General features: G+C 39.0%; 1 protein-coding gene across 4 annotated transcripts in view; it reads right to left on the bottom strand.

Annotated features, from left to right (window-relative positions):
* The window catches only part of COL11A1 (collagen type XI alpha 1 chain), a 161,581-nt gene that overhangs the window by 8,363 nt on the left and 133,261 nt on the right, over positions 1-19,957 (bottom strand). For all 4 annotated transcript variants that reach the window (XM_068405734.1, XM_068405736.1, XM_068405733.1 and 1 more), the window contains 9 exons: positions 19,250-19,303; positions 7,440-7,493; positions 6,904-7,011; positions 6,762-6,815; positions 2,118-2,171; positions 1,103-1,210; positions 449-502; positions 324-359; positions 160-213 (listed from right to left, as the gene is read on the bottom strand). In XM_068405734.1, the coding sequence (XP_068261835.1) occupies positions 160-213; positions 324-359; positions 449-502; positions 1,103-1,210; positions 2,118-2,171; positions 6,762-6,815; positions 6,904-7,011; positions 7,440-7,493; positions 19,250-19,303 (576 nt within the window). The remainder of the gene's footprint in view (positions 1-159; positions 214-323; positions 360-448; positions 503-1,102; positions 1,211-2,117; positions 2,172-6,761; positions 6,816-6,903; positions 7,012-7,439; positions 7,494-19,249; positions 19,304-19,957) is intronic.

Genomic DNA, 19,957 nt, shown 5'->3' with positions numbered 1-19,957 from the left:
GTGTCTGGTGGATGTGTGTTTGCTGCAAAATGAATTTTCAAACAATCATTAATATTTTCTTCATCTGCAAGCTCACAAATGTTGTTTTCTACCCTTGTCAAAACAGAGTCATCATGTCAGTGTAATGTGCATGCAAGTCAAATAAGAGTTCTTACTTACTGGAGGACCAGGTGGACCAGGTAACCCGCTGTCACCCTTTTGACCAGCAGGACCCTATAAAGCAAAGAAAGAAATGCAGTGTTGACCGTGCTACACAATGTTAAAAAAATAACACACAAAAAAGTTAAGTAAAAGACCAAAAAATATGGAGGGGAATTACTCACGCTGGATCCTTTGGAACCTTTTGGACCTTGGGGACCCTACAGGCAAGAACATAAAACTACAGTTGGAGTATATTCCACACAACATAGGAGTGTTTTGAATAGGAGGACTGGATGAAATTACTTACAGGTAAACCAGGAGGACCAGGGGGGCCAAGTGGACCAGCAGGACCGGAAATTCCCTAAGAAAGAATAAAAGAGTAAGCACAGAACTAAAGTATTCTACATACTGGTCTGGATTAAAAAATGCATATCTATGAAAAAGTTAGTCCTACTAAGCATCCAACCCTGACAAGTTTTTATTTAGGCCATTTGCTATGGTCCAAAATATTCTGTAAGTTTAAAATATTATCTGACAGTTTGAGTTGCTTCTAGTTTTTCTTATGCTGCAGTACTTATAGGCATGATTGTGTTCCCCTTCAGATCGGCTTGGAAACCTCACTTTTTACATAGTGCCTTAAAACATGGCTTAATAACTAGGAGAAAGGAAGCTACTTTGGGTAGTGCAGTTAATAAACTTGATGAGATTGGCGCTGATAATTTTATCTCATCCCCAACTTAGGTGTATGTGTTTCTTTCATCTTCTGAAACACTCTATGATCTCGTTTTAAGCTGTTTAACTTCACTGTGTTTGTACAATTCCTGGGAAAGTTTTAACCTCTAGCAGGAGGCTCTGGGTGTTAAATGTTTATAGCAACTTTATGTCTCTCAAAAGAAAGACTGGAATATGTACTCTCTGCTTGCACAGAACTTGAATGAAAACACAAGTATGTTTTACTCACTGCATCACCCTTGGCTCCAGGAGATCCCTGTGGGCCAGGAAGACCCCTGTCACCCTTTTCACCCTGTTCTCCTGGAGGTCCAATCAGGCCAATCAAACCAGGATGTCCCTAAACAAGGTAGAAGAAAATATAGTTAAGATTCAATATATATATAAAGTGAATGTCCTTTGCAAACACACAAATTAGAGCTTTCAAATTTCATCACTGTTGCTAGACAATTAACCTGAAAACAAATTATTCTGAAAGCATATTCATTGTTGTTAGTTGGCCGTTAGACGTGAAGATTATTTGCAAGTTGTGACCACTTATTCAGTGAAAGAGATCTGAGTGCAACATAGTCCTTACTGAAACTGATACAGAAATAACAATACTTGTGGGTACAAATTTCATACCAACTTCCACATTTAGATGCTATAAGCATATTACAGAGCTGCACATTTTTTCCCACATGTAATATAGCTGTATAAACGGCTGATCCAAGCACATAAGCAAAACCTGAAATTCACAAGATATAAATCATATTCATATCCCTTTCTCTATACAGTTTTTCTCTAATAAACAAGCAATCAATAAATTTTTGGGACTCCATTAGAAAATGCTATCCTGGATGTCTCAAGCCATTATTTCAAAATAAAGTATTATAGCTGTTAAATATTTACATTTTGTTGTTTTAAAATAAAAATCTCAAATACTTTTTATTTCTACTTACTTTGTTTTTGTAAAACCAACAGTTCTGCTTACTTCAACGTCTTTGGGATTTTCATTGCAAGGAAGAATCACATGGGCAATAGGTTACCACACAGGCAGTAATCTTTTTTTTCTGTGTATCTCCAGGATATCAGATGTGGCTTAAAACTTCATGGTTACTATTAAGGCTATGGGAAGCTGATGGATCAGACACGGTAAGTTGTCTTGCTTTCTGATACAAAAACCCTGGTGTTTCTTTCTGCTAGTTTTATACAGACTTGTAGGCTGGATCAAAATTACAAAGGCACGAACAATGAATAACGTGTACCTTCTCTCCTTTGGAACCTGGGTCTCCTTTCAGGCCAGGCAAGCCAGGTGGACCCTAAATAAACCAAGGGAAGTAATGTTAAAATAAGTTTTAACATACTGCACAGATCATGTTTTCTTGAAATGTTATTAAAGGCAGTGTAAGTCAAAGTACAGAGTCCTTCAGTGGTTGATGGTTGTGATTGATGGCATGTGAGTTAGGGCCCAAGATAAAGTTAAAATGTATGTTTAAAAAGGCATAATGATGCTACTGTAACATTTAAATTACTTTATAGTTAGACATCTATAAAGGATCGTATTATTAGAAATCTATGAAGCTGAGGGTCAACTAAATTCTTGAAAAGCACTGAAAGCATCCAGTGAAGCAAGTGATATTTAAAAAAATATTCAAATACTTTTTTGTTGATTAGCCTAATTTTGCTTGTGGTTACATTACATGCTTTCAATTGTTACTTCCACCTTAATTGCTGTACCTTATTTTAGTTGCTTATTTTAGCTCTTTCTTTCATAAGACAGTGGAAAGTATCCTCTTAATTTGTTTTCTGCCAGTTTACTACAGCTCAGTAAGATTTTGCGGAATATAAATCAGGTTGCTGATAATAACTGCTCCTCAATATTGTTTTGTTGGAGAACTACCTCGTGTTTTGTTTCAGCACTTGGGATGTTGTCTTGCAATTATGATTTCCTTGACTTGCCACCTGAAATTCTTGTGTGACCACAAATAATGCGTTTAAATCTGTATTTTCTAAATATTCAAGCCTCTTCTACTCCACATTGCTAGCTTACTTAATGTGATCTAGGTGTGCTAGCTCCACTGACATGTACAAGCTTATGTTCCTGTGTCACTTTCGCGAATGTGATTAGTTACATGAATTACTTACGTTTTGCAATATTAGTCTGGGCAATCCTAAATGCTTTTAGGAACTGCCTCAGTCTCTTTGGGCCTCCACTCCTCATTTGCTGGACAGTGATAATACCCCTGCCTTACAGAGGTGTTAAACTGATACCTTTTTTTAGGTACATGGTTCACAGCATATAAGCAGCTTACAATTTTTAATTTGTATTTACAAGCCATCCTTTCTGCACCACAGTAAAGACATGTTACTTTATGTAACTGAATTCAAAATGCTCTTTATTCTAAGTTTTATTTCAATTATCCCTAAACGTTATTCCATGCAGCTAGATTCCTGTAAATCTATGCTGGGGTAGGAGAGAGCTGCGGACAACCAACATAGGGTCAACAAAACCATTCTACAAGCCCTTCCATATTTTTGGGGTGGGTGTGGGGAGGGGACCCAAAACACTCATTTTTTTTTCAGTTGGTTCCAATGTAAGATGATGCTTAGAGAACTATTGGAAAACTCTATTGCAGTCTTGCTACCTGGGAAACTGCTGCGAAGGATAAATACATTCATATGGATAGGTCTTACTTTCTGCACATCCCTTGCAAAAAACACTGAATAATCTTCTTGTAACTTGACACAAGCTTCTTTTCCCTGACAGTGCTTTTTTAATCTTTACTGGCGTCATAAGAGCAATCCATTAAATATACTGTTTTACCAATAGTCAAAAATGTACCTGGATAAATGGCAGAGAAAAAGATTATACATGAAGCTTGTTAAAATCTGCTTGTTTTTTTTTTTTTTCTCTAGCTTTATTTTTTTTTTAATTATTTTAAACCTTATTTATAATTTTAGAAGAATTTTGAGAGATTTGAGAAATCTTGTTCATAGGAATGGCAGTGCTGGTTTTGTGTAATTTGCACAGAATGAGGTGAAAAATTTAGGTCATGCAGCGCATATGCAAGCATAGAAAAGGCATTAATTTCTCAGAGGCTATTAATCTCACACAGAACACGTATGCATTAAGCATAGAGTGCTAGACTAAGTCAGTATCTCATCTCTACTAGTCTCCTGCTGGCAGTGGACAGCTGTGAAGTGATGATATGGATAGCAGTAATAAGTGACCTTTTCAACCTGGCACAGATTCAAAAGTGCCATAACACTTCATGTACAAAATATTATTCTGTGCGTATCCTTTCCATCTCTACTTCAGGATACCATTAGATGCAAAAACCTAGGCAAATACATAATTCATGACTGAAAAGGGAAATTTTTAAGCTTTTGGAATACAGAATCAGACATTTTCACCTGCAGTGTGTTGTGCTCTACTGCAAATCTGCTTTCATATTCTTCTCCTGATAGCAATCTACTACAGAGGGAGACCTAACCTCAGCAACTTTTACATATCAACTTTACTTTCTTAAAATCCAAAATAAAGTTTAAGTTGCAGCAGTGCAGTTCTTGTTGAGCTGACAGGAAGCCTGGGCATTTGGGAGTATCTAGTTCATTAATACACTCAGCTTCCGATTTGCATTGAATATTTAAGCTCAAATGTTGGAAGAGAGATCTTTTGATTATGTATTTGGAGGCTTCTAGTGACTGACGTGGGAAAAGGATGCTTGTTATCGCTGAATAATTTTTCATTGGCTTTTAGATTTCGGCACAGAATTGTAACTGAGGAGATCAGTTTTCAGTTCCCTGATTTGTCCCTCATGCATTTTATTTGTAAATTAGGCACATCATTTAAAAACTATGGTGGTGGCCCCATCATAAACCCTTTGGAGAGAAGAGGTTTTTATTATGGGCTTAGCACAGGGGAGTCCTTTTCATTGCAGCTTCTCATTCATTGTTCCCAACCTCTGACTTACAAGCAATATGTTATCCATGAGACTTCAGACAAAATTAGAATGTTAAAATGACGGGCAACAAAGAGCTATAGTGTAAGGTTTCCTCAGCACATTATTTGCTCATTATGGTTTTCTAAAGGACAGAGAAAAATGAAATTAAATGTAGGTGCTATTGCAATACCATCTATAATTATATACGCAGAAGTGATCGGCAGATACACCTATGCACCAGACCACTGTTCATTGGAAAAAGTGTGTGAGGCATAAAAATATATGTTTTGAAACTCTTCGCTTCTAGGTTAAGTAGCATGTTTGGAACATTTTTGGAAATGTAAATAGTTACCCAAATACTTTCACCCATGAAAATCTTTCAGTCAATGAAAGAAAAAGCAATTGCTCATGTTCACATATGCACATGAATGTGAAAGATTGGTTTAGGGTAAAAGTCTTAATTTATGCAGCATTTCAGTTTAAATTCCCCATTTTTTCCACTTTCATTTTTATATACTGGAAAAGTCTAATATGGAAATTTTATAGCTGATGTTCAGACCATGAGTTCTCACTGGGGAGGCAGGAATGCTCTTAGGAAAGATTCTGAGGTCACGTATATAGCTTAAGCACAAAAAATTTCAGTATTAAGGCTACCTGAGGACCTTTATCCTTTGTATCCTCTAAGTCCATATAAGAAAAGGAACAGGATTTCCTTCACACTTCCTACTCACAGCCTTCCTTTTGTCCTTTAAGAACCACATAATTTCTGAAGTAGAGGATAGCTCCTTATTGCCCTGTTCTCCTAAAGGGAGATCTGATTGTATATGTTGGCATAGTTAATTTCTGGCCAAAATAAGAGTGGCTTTTACTTAGGAAGTGATAACACTGCTTGCAAACTGTAAAATACCTTGAGTGTAACACTTGTTTATTTTTTTCCACCAAACTATAACCGTTCATGTTTTGTTTCGAAGCTTTTTATTCCCAGTGTGTCGCTCAACTGTGATAATAGAGGTGAACTCTACTTCAGTGAGTTTGCAGAGCAAGAGATATGAGATCTTTCCACTAAATTGGATCACCTTTGCTTGACATGGGAAGAATTAACCTGCTGGCCGTATAGTTTAGATTTGAATTTCTGCTCATAATGCTGAATAGGAATGCCAAGATTGTGTAATTTGTGCTTTTTCAGCTTGTTAGAAAAAATGCACTAAAATAGCAAGTGTAAATAGAAGAAATGATACAATTTGATAATATGTCATCTATAAGCTTCCCTTGCTTTAATTGTATTATTAACACAGAGCATAACTGTGGTATGCCCTAGATGCCCTAAAAACTGGGAGCGTGGTTCATTCAGACCCTTTTAAACACTTTAGTCATGGATTATATTTCCTGGGACTGCCAGAATGAACAACAGACATGATGCTGCTGTTCATTTTTATAAAACTAGCGCATTTTCTTCTTTGGTAGAAGTCCCCATTTGGCCCTACTTCTGATTTAATTTTTTCTTTCTCTAAAGAATAGATATGATCTAAACTTTTACCTTGTGAATAATGTTTTCCTAAACTAGCAGTTATTAAAATCAATGGATTTACCACTGCTAAGGAAACAAAATGATTTAGGGTATTAATCTTTGTTGATATGGGGACAGAAGTAGATTTTTTGATTGTAAGCTTCATTCATTTTATTTTTATTTTAAATTCTATGCAGAGGATTTCAAAAATTTGGTTTTACACTGCCTTATTCCACTTTTTACATGGTATAACTCTGCAGCGCTCAGCACAGCTGCCTACTAAAGTAGAGCAGTAAAATGAAGGCAGTCGTGTATCAGATTTTACCAGCACAGAAAAAAAGTGACTTTGTGCTAAGAACTGACTTGTAAATTCATTTTTATGTAAATGCACAGACATCCTAATGGTATATTTTAGAGGGTGCTTTTTCTATTTTGGCACTGAAAGGAAGGGTACTCACCAAAGGCCCAGGAGGGCCATCCTGACCTGGCGCTCCAGGTAGACCTTGTTCTCCCTATAAAAAAAACATAAAAGTTTGCTTTACCAGAGGATATACAAGAAATGCAACATTTAAAATATTATTATATGTTCTGCTTACTTACCACAGGGCCAGGAATGCCCCGGAGACCCTCTGGGCCAGGTTTTCCTGCAGGACCCTGTGGACCAACTGGACCTGTTTTTCCAGGAGCCCCTTCTGCACCAGGTTCACCCTAGGAAGAACATAAGCACCAGGTCAGAGAGGAAGAGCTGACTGAGCTTGGCACTGTAGGGATATACAAGCTGCAAAGTGAGAGCAAAGTTTCCTCACTCCGTTTTTTAAAAGCTATTCTTAAACAATGTTCTGCACAGGACGGTTTTCTAAACAAAATTTTGATAGCTTCATATAAAGATATGGTGGCAGCAAAGCATGCTCATCTTGCTTTTCTGCAGGGGTGAGCTAAATTGGGCCTGCACTGGTGAGAGTCCACCATGTACTCCGTTATGTATTGCTACTAATTCTGGGTCTTAATTTGGATTTTACGGTTTACTTATTATTACTTTGATAGGTTTCACACTCGGTGCATAATGAACAATTTACTTTTCATTTATATATAGTTTACATTTCCATGCTTCTGAAAAAAAGTCTTGAATGTATTACCTTTGCACCTTTTTCACCTTGTCTGCCTTCAGCACCAGTTGCTCCAGGAGGTCCCTGTAAAAGATGGAGACTAACATCTTAGTTTTCTAAAATATTACCAGTGAAAAAATTCTGAGAGTGCAATTTCCACTGTATTAATAAGTAAGAAATGCTAACAAAAGAAAATTAAATTTCTTTCTTGACATTTTATTCACAGGATAAAAATCCCAATCTGTCATATCAGCTCTTTTTCCCTTTATAAAATTTTTGGGGATTTTAGAATATCTACAAGAATATATATTACCTAACACCTCTGATGTGATGAGGTTAAAAAGAAATAGCTTGGAAAAAATCAAAACAGGATATAAAAGGAAAAGGAAAAGAACAATACTAATTTACATATACAATAACAGTTTTAAACTTGCTTTGCATTGACTTCTATCTATTCACTGTGGTTTATCCACTGATTCCAAAAGGGTCTGTCGTTCTACAGCGCACAGAATGGCATATACTTCTTTATTGTCTGAGTCAGGGATGGGCTCAGTAAGCCTTTTGATTACATTTGGACAGGCAAAAATTGATACATGCCTCAATGTTATCCAGTAAATATGAAAGGAAAAAAAAATCACATGACTAGAGGTTGTAAGTAATGAAATAAAGACACTGACTACAAATAGCTCTTGGTGTCGGGTTTCCTGCTGTTGGTCTACAAAAGCTCTGTTTGACTAAGAAAACAGAACTCAGTACTGCAGGAGGATGTAGAGATGGGATAAGGTTCAGGAGAAGGCCACAAAACAGGACTCACAGTTGTCTGGCAGCACTGTGACTACCTATTGCTGATGTCACCCATCTTTCATTTTCTTAACATTTCAGTGAAAAATAAAAAGACATTTTTCTCCTTCAAAATATCAAGGGCTTATTTTCAAGTTAGGGAATTAGTATTCATAGCTTCAGTTATGAACAGAAGCAGTATCTAGAATCTAATGTACTCTTTGAAAATGGTTATCTTCTATATACTTAGTTTAGAAAAGAAGCACTCAAGATAATGGACCAACTGTTTTCCTACAAGGTTAATTTTTAGCCTGGGAAATGTCTTTATTACAAGTAGCTGTTTCTTGCCAACCTATGAGCAGCTTAAAGCAAAAGGAGAGTGACTATGATCAAATACAAGGTGATTTTCTGAATCTATAAAACTTACTCCCTAAGGCTCATCTGTTTGTTAAGGCAAGAAGCAGTTTGTCATGTAGAAATTAAAAAAAAAAGTACTAAGGGCCAGCGACAGGAAAAATTCAATCACTTCCATTTATTAACTGCTTTTTACTTAATAACAATAGACGAAAAAAAATGCAGGCCCCTGAAAATAAATCACTAAAACACATTCTTAATTTTACAGACAAGAACTGTTCTTCCAGTCAAGCATCTACCTGTATGCTCTGTGAGCTCAGGGCTCTAGACCAGAGTTTGACCTAATAGCAATTTTTTATACTAGAGCTGAACTTAGCCCAAACTTTTTATAGCCTGGTACTTTTCACCATTCTCTACTATTGGCACATACCATGAGCAACTCCACCAGTTTTAATTTAATTCCTGGAAGTTTACATTCATTTTATTACTATTTACATAGAATTCTATTAAGATCATTCATTTGCTTCTGAAATTAAGCTTTCTCCAGGGTGGAACTGAATATCTGTAGTACTGTATGTACCTTTTGGCCAACAGAGATAGTTCAGGCTTTCCATCAAAGGTAATGCAAAATGAATTAAATTACCCACAGTGGACTTTGGTCATTTGTTGTGGGTATCAACAGGTTGTTCTCTTTGGTATTTTTAAGAGCTGTAAGAGGTAAAGAACTTAGTTTTATCTCTTCAAAATACAGAGAAGCTAAAAAGCCCTGGGCAGTGTAGTCCAATTGCTAACTCATTAAAGCAGGGAGAATAATTTAAATCGCTACTATTCCAATAATAATCTCTGATCCATATACCCCTTTGTGTAGGTTGTAATTGGTTGGGTGGATCGCAGTTCACAGCAATAACAAGAAAAATGATTAGCAGGTACATAAATAAACTCAGGAACATTTTAGAAACAGGACTTTTTTTTCTTACATGAATTAATTTACATGCCCATTGTCTTTACTGCTTGAAAATTCCTTTCACTGAAGTTCCCTCATGGATGATAATCTACCCTACCTAAGAAACTGAAAAGGGTTGAGTGTGGTAGTTTGTATTTGAGAAATATGGTCTCTGCATAATCTAGAAATGCAGCTGCAACATGAATTAGCAGGGCTAAAAACACTGTGATCGCTAAATTACAAATACAATGAAACATGATTGCTACACAAAGGGGGTGCATTCATTATCAAACCGTGCCAGTGCTGCACCAAGCGCAAAGCAGCTAAATGAACTGCTCTTTCTAACAGGCCGTGATTGCTGCCATGGCACAGATGGTGCTTCTACAGAGAAAGGCTGCTAATTATTATTTATCTTACCTTCCTGCACTTGAGTTGTTGGAGTGTCTGGTAAATTTTAACTGACAGAAAAGATCTCAATAACAATAATTTCAAATTAATGCAGGGCTCCTCACCCTCACCACCCCAGCTACCATGGTGATTTTTATGATCATTATACTTCAAGTTTGGACATATTACCTGATACATTTCATGCAGAACTGAGAAGACAAAAGAACTCACACAGAAACAAACTTGTCCTCAATTTTTGTTATGTGAACCTATGGGACATTTTTCTCTGCTCTTCTATGTTTCATAATTTCATTAAAATAATTTAAACTGTTGTTTATAGCTGTTTGCCATCTGACCAAAACCATGATTTCCAACACAGAAAACCATTACCACATTTCATCAGGCTGTTAAGATAGGAGCCTGGCGTATTGTTAGGTGTTCTGTGTATTTTCAAAGAAGAGAGAAAATCAGCTTAATTTTTAAGTGGTATGTTCACCCTGCTGAGGCAGCATGATGCTGTAGACAAAATGGAAAAAATCCCCTTCCTAGAAACCCTTCCTTTTTTTTCTAAGTTATTGAACTTTGTATATAAAGGCAAGTAACCAAATAAACTTTTGCTTCCCAAAATTTAGGGCTGGCTTTGTTGCAGTATTGTCATCTGTTCTTTTATTGAAGGCAGACAGTATGCCCTCCAGTTTAGAAAAAAAATGTATTTTAGTCTTGCACTTTAAATTCTAACATTTTCAGATTGATATATGGAGCCTTATGTGTATGTGATCTAGACATCTGATTGACTCTAATAAATAAAACAGCCAAACAGCAGAAAACACAGCTAAAGAGCATAGCACATGGTAGGGTCAAGAGGAACATAAGCAAGAAGTACTATCTGTGTTGGTTTTCATTGATGGTATATGTTGTTTTAAGAATGAATGTTGTTTGATAGTATCTTTTCCTCATGCTATTTTTAACATTTCTGAGATAGAAATCAATCAATTCAAACTAGAGATATTACTCAGTACTCTATGGCAAAACAAAAAAAAAGTCCCAAAAATATGTGCAAAGAATTAAGTCTCAGAAAAAAATAGTAACAACATAACTGTAGAGTGATTCAGTCTTTGTATCTACATCTCCAAATAAGCAGGCATTGGATCAGGAGGCCTTTGAGATGTTCCACTTCTCATTGATCACAACTCACTTATCTACTACATTAGAAGGAGAAGCTGTAAAACATCACACATCTTCAGAAACACAGTCTTCACACAGTATGCTGTTGGTCAACCCTGATGCTGTTATGAGCAACAGGAAAGCTGTACAGCTGAGAACTCTCACTGAGAAGCCCATAGCAACATGTGAACTCCTTGGTTGTCTTAAGATTGCTCCAACAATAAAGTTAACTTTATAATGCAGTTTTTGTCTTCAACATTAAAGAACATTTCAGAAGCCACATCCTTCTGTGAGGTGGCAAGTTTCATTCTTCTCTTTTTGCAGATAGAGCAATTCAGGAGGCGATATTACAAAGGTTTAACACACATATAATGGGGAAAGGATTAGAAAAGGGGTTCCTATTCCCAAAGCTGTACTAGAGTATTTGTCTCTTCAGCTTGGAATGTAATATACATTCATGTAATGCCTCAAGTTTTCTAGAGAATCTGAGCTGATTTCCATCAGTGGAGACCTTGTCAAGGGATTTGATGATGGAAAGCCCACAGTGAGAGGAAGAAGTCCTGATGAAGAGCAGCCATTCTCAAATCAGACAGAACTGGTAAGGCTAGAGTTGGGTCCTGGATAGCTAAGAAGTCAAGTCAGCGATCTGCTGTGGGCTACCTCTAATAAAAAGCCTGTAGTGCTGTATATTTTTATAAATGTAAAGTAAATATGACAGCCAATGAAGTGGTAGCCTCTGAGGTCTTGATTTGGCAAGATGCTTAAATGGGCACTGAAATCTGTAAACTGAAACAAGTGCATGTTTCCTAGCGAGCTTGTACGCTATGTTGAATCAGGAATACTAGGAAAGTTGATCAATTTTTCAAGTAGCTATAACAGATTTCTTGAAATATTATAAGTTTACTTTAAAAGTTCTTTCATTTGCATCATAAGGCTTTGATGGTTTAACATAAAAATATAAGTTTTGGAAACACTGTATTTGACTGCTGCTGAGCATTCTCCAGAAAGAGGATACAAAACTGTTAGCACTGGCTGGCTAGAATGCTAAGTTTAGCACTAAAATATTGTAGGTTCTGCTCAGGTTTTCCCAGCTATAGTTATGAAAGAACACACACACATATATATATATATATATAAAAATATATATATATTATGCAATTGATAACTTCATTTTCTGTTTGACTTCAATAACAGTTACGACATGCTTTTACTTCAACACTATTCTCATTCACATTCTATGATCAGTATTCCATTAGCTGACTATTTCTGCCTAAGAAAGAGTAGCAAATGCTTCTGAGTACACTCCTTTTATTTTAGAACTATATCCTTTTGGGGGGTTATCGAGTATAAAAAAACTTTTTCAAACCAAGGGAAATATGTTTTCCCCAAATACTTTCAACATTTACTCCTGTATTTTTATTGTTAGTATCTTCTCTTATTAAAAGTTATAAACCAAGATAGAATTTATACAGAATAAAAACCTGTCTTGACTATCCGAGTAAAGCAAGGTGTGTATATATATATTATTGCGTACAGGAAATATTGAGCATAGTCTTTTACTTCATTGACAAGATACTCTTTAAAAGAATTACTTTTTTTAAATTCATTACACGGCATTTTATCATTAAATTCAAAACCAGAGTTTAGTCAATACTAAACTAGTCCCTGAAAGGCTGATCCAATGAATACGTATTTTTAAATCAGTTGGTGTTTTGGGCCTAAATCCTCTCTTGCATTGAACTAGAGAATCTGGCCTTCCATTTGTTAATGATAAAATCACTTCAGCTATATGTTTCCCTTGACAGATTTCATAGCTCTAATTTTCTAAACAGTATGTGCACAAATCCATGCTAGATTTGCACTCACAATTACTATGATTACTTGCACTGTAGCTACATAGATGTATAAAGGCTTCTGAGCATGTATTTATCTGATCTGGTACATGCACAGATAATAATTTCAGAAGTCAGGATCTGTAAAATATTAATTATGATCTAATGAAAATTAAAAAAAAATTAAGACTCTATGTAATCACTTTGAGAAACTTTATCAATGACTGTCACAAAGTTTGCCCTTCATAGATTATGTTTTTGGCCTAGAAATCTACATATTTAATCTAGTAATTCATCTGAATATAGGACTTTGTTCTGAAGATACTTTGTTTTATAAGAGAGAGACCAGTGCATCTGTGTTATTAGGACTTTCTGAAAGGCAGTGGTGGAAATATTTTTTGGAAGAGCAATTGTTAGGTCTGAAAAGTAATATATTAATTAGGGTACACATTTTGTGGATGCTCTAATGATCCATTTTTGTTTCTTACATAGATTTCACAGAATCACAGAATCACAGAATGTTAGGGATTGGAAGGGACCTCGAAAGATCATCTAGTCCAATCCCCCTGCCGGGGCAGGATTGCCTAGACCATATCACACAGGAACGCGCCCAGGCGGGTTTTGAATGTCTCCAGAGAAGGAGACTCCACAACCTCTCTGGGCAGCCTGTTCCAGTGTTCGGTCACCCTCACCGTAAAGAAGTTTTTCCTCATATTTAAGTGGAACCTCCTGTGTTCCAGCTTGCACCCATTGCCCCTTGTCCTGTCAGGGGGTGTCACTGAGAAGAGCCTGGCTCCATCCTCATGACACTTGCCCTTTACATATTTATAAACATTAATGAGGTCACCCCTCAGTCTCCTCTTCTCTAAGCTAAAGAGACCCAGCTCCCTCAGCCTCTCCTCATAAGGGAGATGTTCCACTCCCTTAATCATCTTCGTGGCTCTGCGCTGGACTCTCTCTAGCAGTTCCCTGTCCTTCTTGAACTGAGGGGCCCAGAGCTGGACACAATACTCCAGATGCGGCCTCACCAGGGCAGAGTAGAGGGGGAGGAGAACCTCTCTCGACCTGCTGACCACACCCCTTCTAATACAGCCCAGGATGCCATTGGCCTTCTTGGCCACAAGGGCACACTTCTGGCTCATGGTCATCCTGTTGTCCACTAGGACCCCCAGGTCCCTTTCCCCTACGCTGCTCTCCAACAGCTCTGTCCCCAACTTGTACTGGTACATGGGGTTGTTCTTGCCCAGATGCAGGACTCTACACTTGCCCTTGTTATATTTCATTAAATTTCTCCCCGCCCAACTCTCCAGCCTGTCCAGGTCTCTCTGAATGGCTGCGCAGCCTTCCGGCATCTCAGCCACTCCTCCCAGTTTTGTGTCATCAGCGAACTTGCTGACAGTGCACTCTAATCCCTCATCCAAGTCATTAATAAATATATTGAATAGAACTGGTCCCAGAACCGACCCTTGCGGAACTCCGCTAGACACAGACCTCCAACTGGACTCTGTCCCGCTGACCACTATTCTCTGGCTTCTTTCCTTCAGCCAGTTCACAATCCACCTCACTACCCGATCATCCAGACCACACTTCCCCAGTTTAGCTGCGAGGATGCTGTGGGAGACCGTGTCAAACGCCTTACTGAAATCGAGATAGACCACATCCACAGCTTTACCATCATCTATCCACCGGGTAACATCCTCATAAAAGGCTATCAAGTTGGTTGAGCAAGACTTCCCGTTGGTGAAGCCATGCTGAGTGCCCCTAATGATCCCCCTATCCTTGATGTGCCTAGAGACAGCACCAAGAACAAGTTGCTCCATCACCTTTCCAGGGATGGAGGTGAGGCTGACAGGTCTATAGTTACCCGGGTCCTCCTTCCTGCCCTTTTTGAAGACTGGAGTGACATTCGCTTTCCTCCAGTCCTCAGGCACCTCTCCCGTTGCCCATGAATTAGCAAAGATGATGGAGAGTGGCCTATCAATGACTTCCGCCAGCTCCCTCAGTACCCGCGGGTGCATCCCATCAGGGCCCATGGATTTATGGACATCCAGGTTGCTTAATTGGTCCCTGACCCAGCCCTCATCAACCAAGACAGATTCCTCCTCTATCCTGACTTCTTCTGAGGCCGCAGGGGTCCAGGGCTCCTCAGGACAGCCTCCAACAGTATAGACAGAGGCAAAGAAGGCATTCAGTAACTCCGCCTTCTTTTTATCCTCTGTCTCCAGGACCCCCACCTCATTCATCAGTGGGCCTACATTGCCTCTAGTGTTGGCTTTACCTGCAATGTATTTGAAGAAGCCCTTTCTGTTGTCCTTGACCTCTCTTGCAAGGTTTAATTCCAAGGAGGCCTTAGCTTTCCTAGTTGCCTCCCTACATCCTCTGACAACAGACTTCTATTCCTCCCAAGTGGCCAGCCCCTCCTTCCACGATCTGTACACCTTCTTCTTCCACTTGAGTTTGCCCAGCAGTTCCCTGTTCAACCATGCAGGTCTCCTGGTACCCTTCCTTGACTTCCTACATGTTGGGATGCTCTGATCTTGAGCTCGGAAGAAGCAGTCCTTGAACGCTAACCAACTATCTTGGGCCCCCTTACCTTCTAGTACCCTGTCCCATGGGATTTCCCCTAGCAATTGCTTGAAAAGGCCAAAGTTGGCCCTCCTGAAGTTCAGGGTTGTGATTCTGCTAGCTATTCTGTTCCTGCCACATGAGATCCTGAACTCTACCATCTCATGGTCGCTACAACCAAGGCTGCCCTCAACCTTCACCTCTTCCACCAGACCCTCCTTGTTAGTGAGGATCAGATCCAGCAGCGCTCCTCTCCTAGTTGGCTCATCCACCATTTGCATCAGAAAGTTATCATCAATGCACTGGAGGAACCTCCTGGACTGGGGATGGCTGGCTGAGTAGGCCTCCCAGCAAATATCAGGGTAGTTGAAATCCCCCACAACAACCAGGCCCTGTAATTGAGAGACTGCTCTCAGCTGCCTGTAGAAGGCCTCATCACCCTCCTCATCCTGATCCGGTGGCCTGTAATAGACACCCACAACAGTATCACCCCTGCCAGCCTGCCCCTTAATTCGCACCCACAAACTCTCAACTCGCTCCTGATCTGCCCCTGGACAGAACTCAATACATTCTAGCTGCTCACTCACATAAAGAGCAACTCCACCACCTCTCCTTAGCGGCCTGTCTTTCCTGAACAGGACATAGCCATCCATGACCACATTCCAGTCATGCGAGGAGTCCCACCAAGTCTCTGTAATTGCCACTAGATCATAGCCCCCCGACCGAACACGGATTTCTAACTCCTCTTGTTTATTCCCCATGCTGCGTGCATTGGTGTACAGGCATTTCAGGGAGCGAGCTGGGCACACCGATTTCATCCCAGATTCACCCCCTGATTTCACCCCAGGGGGATGGGGGGCCTCCTGGTCTACCTCAACACTAGAGCGTTGCCCCAGTGGTGCAAGCCCAGCTACCACCCCATCCCCCTTCGAATCTAGTTTAAAGCTCTCCGAATGAGCCCTGCTAATTCCTGTCCCAGAACCCTTTTGCCCCTACGACATAAACCTTTCCCATGTATCACTGTCACGCCTGTTGTCTTATAAAACCAGCCATTATCAAAGAACCCAAAGCCCTGCCTGTAGCACCAGTCTCGTAGCCAGGTGTTAATAGAGAGAATCCTACTATTCCATCCCATGTCATCACCTGAAAATGGAAGGAGGGAGGAGAAAACAACTTGTGCCCCAGACTCTTTCACCAACCGTCCTAGGGCCTTGTAGTCTTTCTTCATCCCCCTCAGACTATGGGATGCAGCTTCTTCCCCACCTGTCTGGAAGATCAGCAGGGGGTAGTAGTCTGTGGCCTTCACCAGGTTGGGGAGTTGCCTGGTGATATCCCTGATTCGGGCTCCAGGCAGGCTGCAGACCTCCCTGTGATGGGGGTCAGCTCTGCATATTGGGCCCTCAGATCCCTTTAGGAAGGAGTCTCCAACCACTAAAACTCTTCTCTTCTTCCTTGTGGAGGAGGTAGCTATACGCCCGTCAGGATTTTCTGACTGTGGTGGGACCTCTGATATAGGTTGCCTCTCCACCACATCCCCGTTGGACCGGCTGTATTCCACTAGGGCTTCATATCTATTGCTCAGAGGCACCTGTGGAGGCAAGGTAGGCAAGGAGGGCACTCGCCTTTTGCCACGGCCATAGACTTGCCTCCACTCACTCTTCTCCTCTAGGTTATTGTTTTCCACCTGAGAGGGGCAGAGTACATTTAACCTTTTATTTTGATTTAGACTTGAGTTAAGTGGTCATTAGCATGCTAGTCAATTTTACCTCTTCAAAGAAGGAATCTGGAACAGGCTTATTGTTCTGATGTGTATTTTCTAAGTGGTATTTCTTAAAAGATATTCATCATACTGCTTGTCCATGAGACCCTTGCTCAGTCTGCAATGCTCTGGTACTTATTGTCAAAGCCTTTAGAGCACCACAGTAAAACAGTTTTGGTATTTGCTTATCTCACCAACTAATAGTAATCCTATTACTGTTACCCATCAATAACTAGGAAAAACAGTTTATTCTTGGCCTTCACTTGATGGTTGAATGTCACTGTAAGTATGTATATGTAGCTGAAGTCTCTTAGATACAATGGGAAAACTCTGTTTATGTCCATGTTTTTCACTAGAATTTGCTTCCCAGGGAAAGCTGGGGGAATCCCTTTGTAACTGGCAGTACTAGACACAGATTGCTCAAAACTCTGAAACCTGGTAATAAACATAATTTCATAAGACCAGGCAGTGAAACTGAGTTCAGGTCAGTTCCAAAATACAGGGGAAAAAAGGAATGAAAATGAGTAACAGAATAAATAAGGAGACTGTACAGTTGAGGAGTTCAAGGGAGTAGATTTAGAAGTATGAATCCTGAGCTCTGCCCGCTTGCTGTTTCAGAGACAGAAAAACAAAAAATGGGGTGGAATGTTGCTTTCTAGAAGTACAGCCAGAGCTGTACCCCCATAGACAGTGGTATTACTAGTGAAATGGTGTGTCCTTCTTAATCTGGATGAAAGGACACTTGTTAGGGCTTTTTGTTGAAATTGATTCTACCCTAAAAAATGCTCTTCACTAGTTTTCATCAGTTGTATGTTCATTCTGCCAGCAAAATATGAAGATTTCAATCCTTCACTGTTTCTCTCTAGTATAATATCAGTACAATATGGACTCTTTACAAGCTTGAAACATTCAGGTAATGTAGAATCTGATTCTACAAAATCTTTTCTTCAGAATTCAGGAATGGGACTGCTTGGCAATATTTAGCCATATATTTTCCCTAAATTGGAAATGTATCAAACCACAGGTCACACGATATTTGTGTTTCTAAAGTGTTTTTTTGTCTAGGTACAATCAGGTGCAATATATCCAATCTGTTAGGAATGAGCTACTGCCTTTCTGTACAATAAAGTAGGAAGTTCTAATCTGATGTCGAACAAACATACTAATTGCTAATATACAATCGAGCCCTATTTCAGTTCTAGTGATAAGGTTGCTAATGCTACCATAATCATTTACAGTATTATAAATGTTTTGCAAGTTGGTGGAGCAAATAGATTATTGTGTAAAATAGATAAAACTAATTAGGCATGTCAGTTCACTCAAGCCTATTAAATAGAGCAATTTAACACATTTTGTTAAATAGCTCTCAGCTTACATTTAATGATCCCCCCTCCCTTGTTTTTTAAAGTGTAAAAACTGCACCTAATTGCTCTCTGAAGCAGACCTCAAGGTTGATGCATCTACTACAGTTCTGTAAGTGTAACATTATTTACTGTTTTTGATTAGCTATATTTGTAAAGCCTGTGAAGCTTCAAAGACTTCAGAAATAATGGAATGGCTTCATAAGTTACAGAAATGTCTGCTTGTTAATTTTGTATGCAGAGGGGATGACATAGGTTTGCACAAAAGCTGCATTGAAATTATTTTATTTCAGAGGCTAAAGACACCAAAGCAGACACATTCTTCCTGCTCCCTGCCAGCAGTCATGTGCCTAAGGATGATGTCTTGTATTACTCTCATAATCATTCGTTCCTATTAGCAGACACTGAATTCTTACCCTAGTAGACACTGAATTCACTTGGGTGAAAAGAAAAAGCACATCTATAGATAAGGAATACATTCTTCCCTATGTATTTTTGTTCCCATGTTCCATGTAACCAATGTTAAAGGGTTTTCTCTGCTGTTTCTATTTTTGCATCTCTCCCCTTACATTACTTAAAAGAAACTTCAAACATCATATATGAGTGTCACAATGTGGAAAACAAGTAGCTGAAATTCTCTAGAACATAGTGTCTCAGAAAGACAAATGTACAAGAGAAAATGAGAAATTACTTACTCTTTTTCCAGGTGGACCAGGTGGGCCAGCTTCACCTGAAGGACCTGGTGGACCCTGCAATGGAAAATGATAAGCTCAGTCGTAACAAAGGATAAAGTTATCTTTATTAAATGCAACAAACAGCTGCAATATGTTGTTCCCTTTCGATGGACAGAAAGTAAGAACCATAAATACACACAGACAAGTATACCTGCTTGTTCAACAAATCCTTTCTTAGGGAGGTCTTTTGAAATTAACAGCTTTTGTTACTGTACAAAATGCAATCATTCTTTTTTTCTCTTCCTGTTTGCAACAAAACATTTCAGACCAGAAAGTGGCTGCACAGAAGTAACATATGCTCTTAGCCTAACGCCATTAAGAATTTTCTTGCTTTCTCAGGTGCTGAAGTTGTTACTTTTGCTAAAATTTTTCACTTATGTCTGTGAGTTAGCTGCCCCATGGGTGGCTTTCTCTTGAAAAGTCTTTTGTGCACTGATAGCCATTTGGCTACTCCATCCTGGCAAGCTGCGATACTCTTAAATATTTCAGGTTGCTGAACAGTTTGATAAGCTTTTCTCCAGGAACACAACTAAAAGTACTTACTGTTAAGTAAGACATACAGATACTAATTGCATGGAGTTTGCAGGTAAACCCCAGTTTATAATGTACTGCTAACCATATGTTTAATGTACTAGCATTTATTATTTTCAAACTGTACTGTATAGGATA

Source organism: Nyctibius grandis, chromosome 8 (assembly GCF_013368605.1).
Source record: "Nyctibius grandis isolate bNycGra1 chromosome 8, bNycGra1.pri, whole genome shotgun sequence".
NCBI lineage: Eukaryota > Metazoa > Chordata > Aves > Nyctibiiformes > Nyctibiidae > Nyctibius > Nyctibius grandis.
This window is presented reverse-complemented; position numbering and strand designations above follow the sequence as displayed.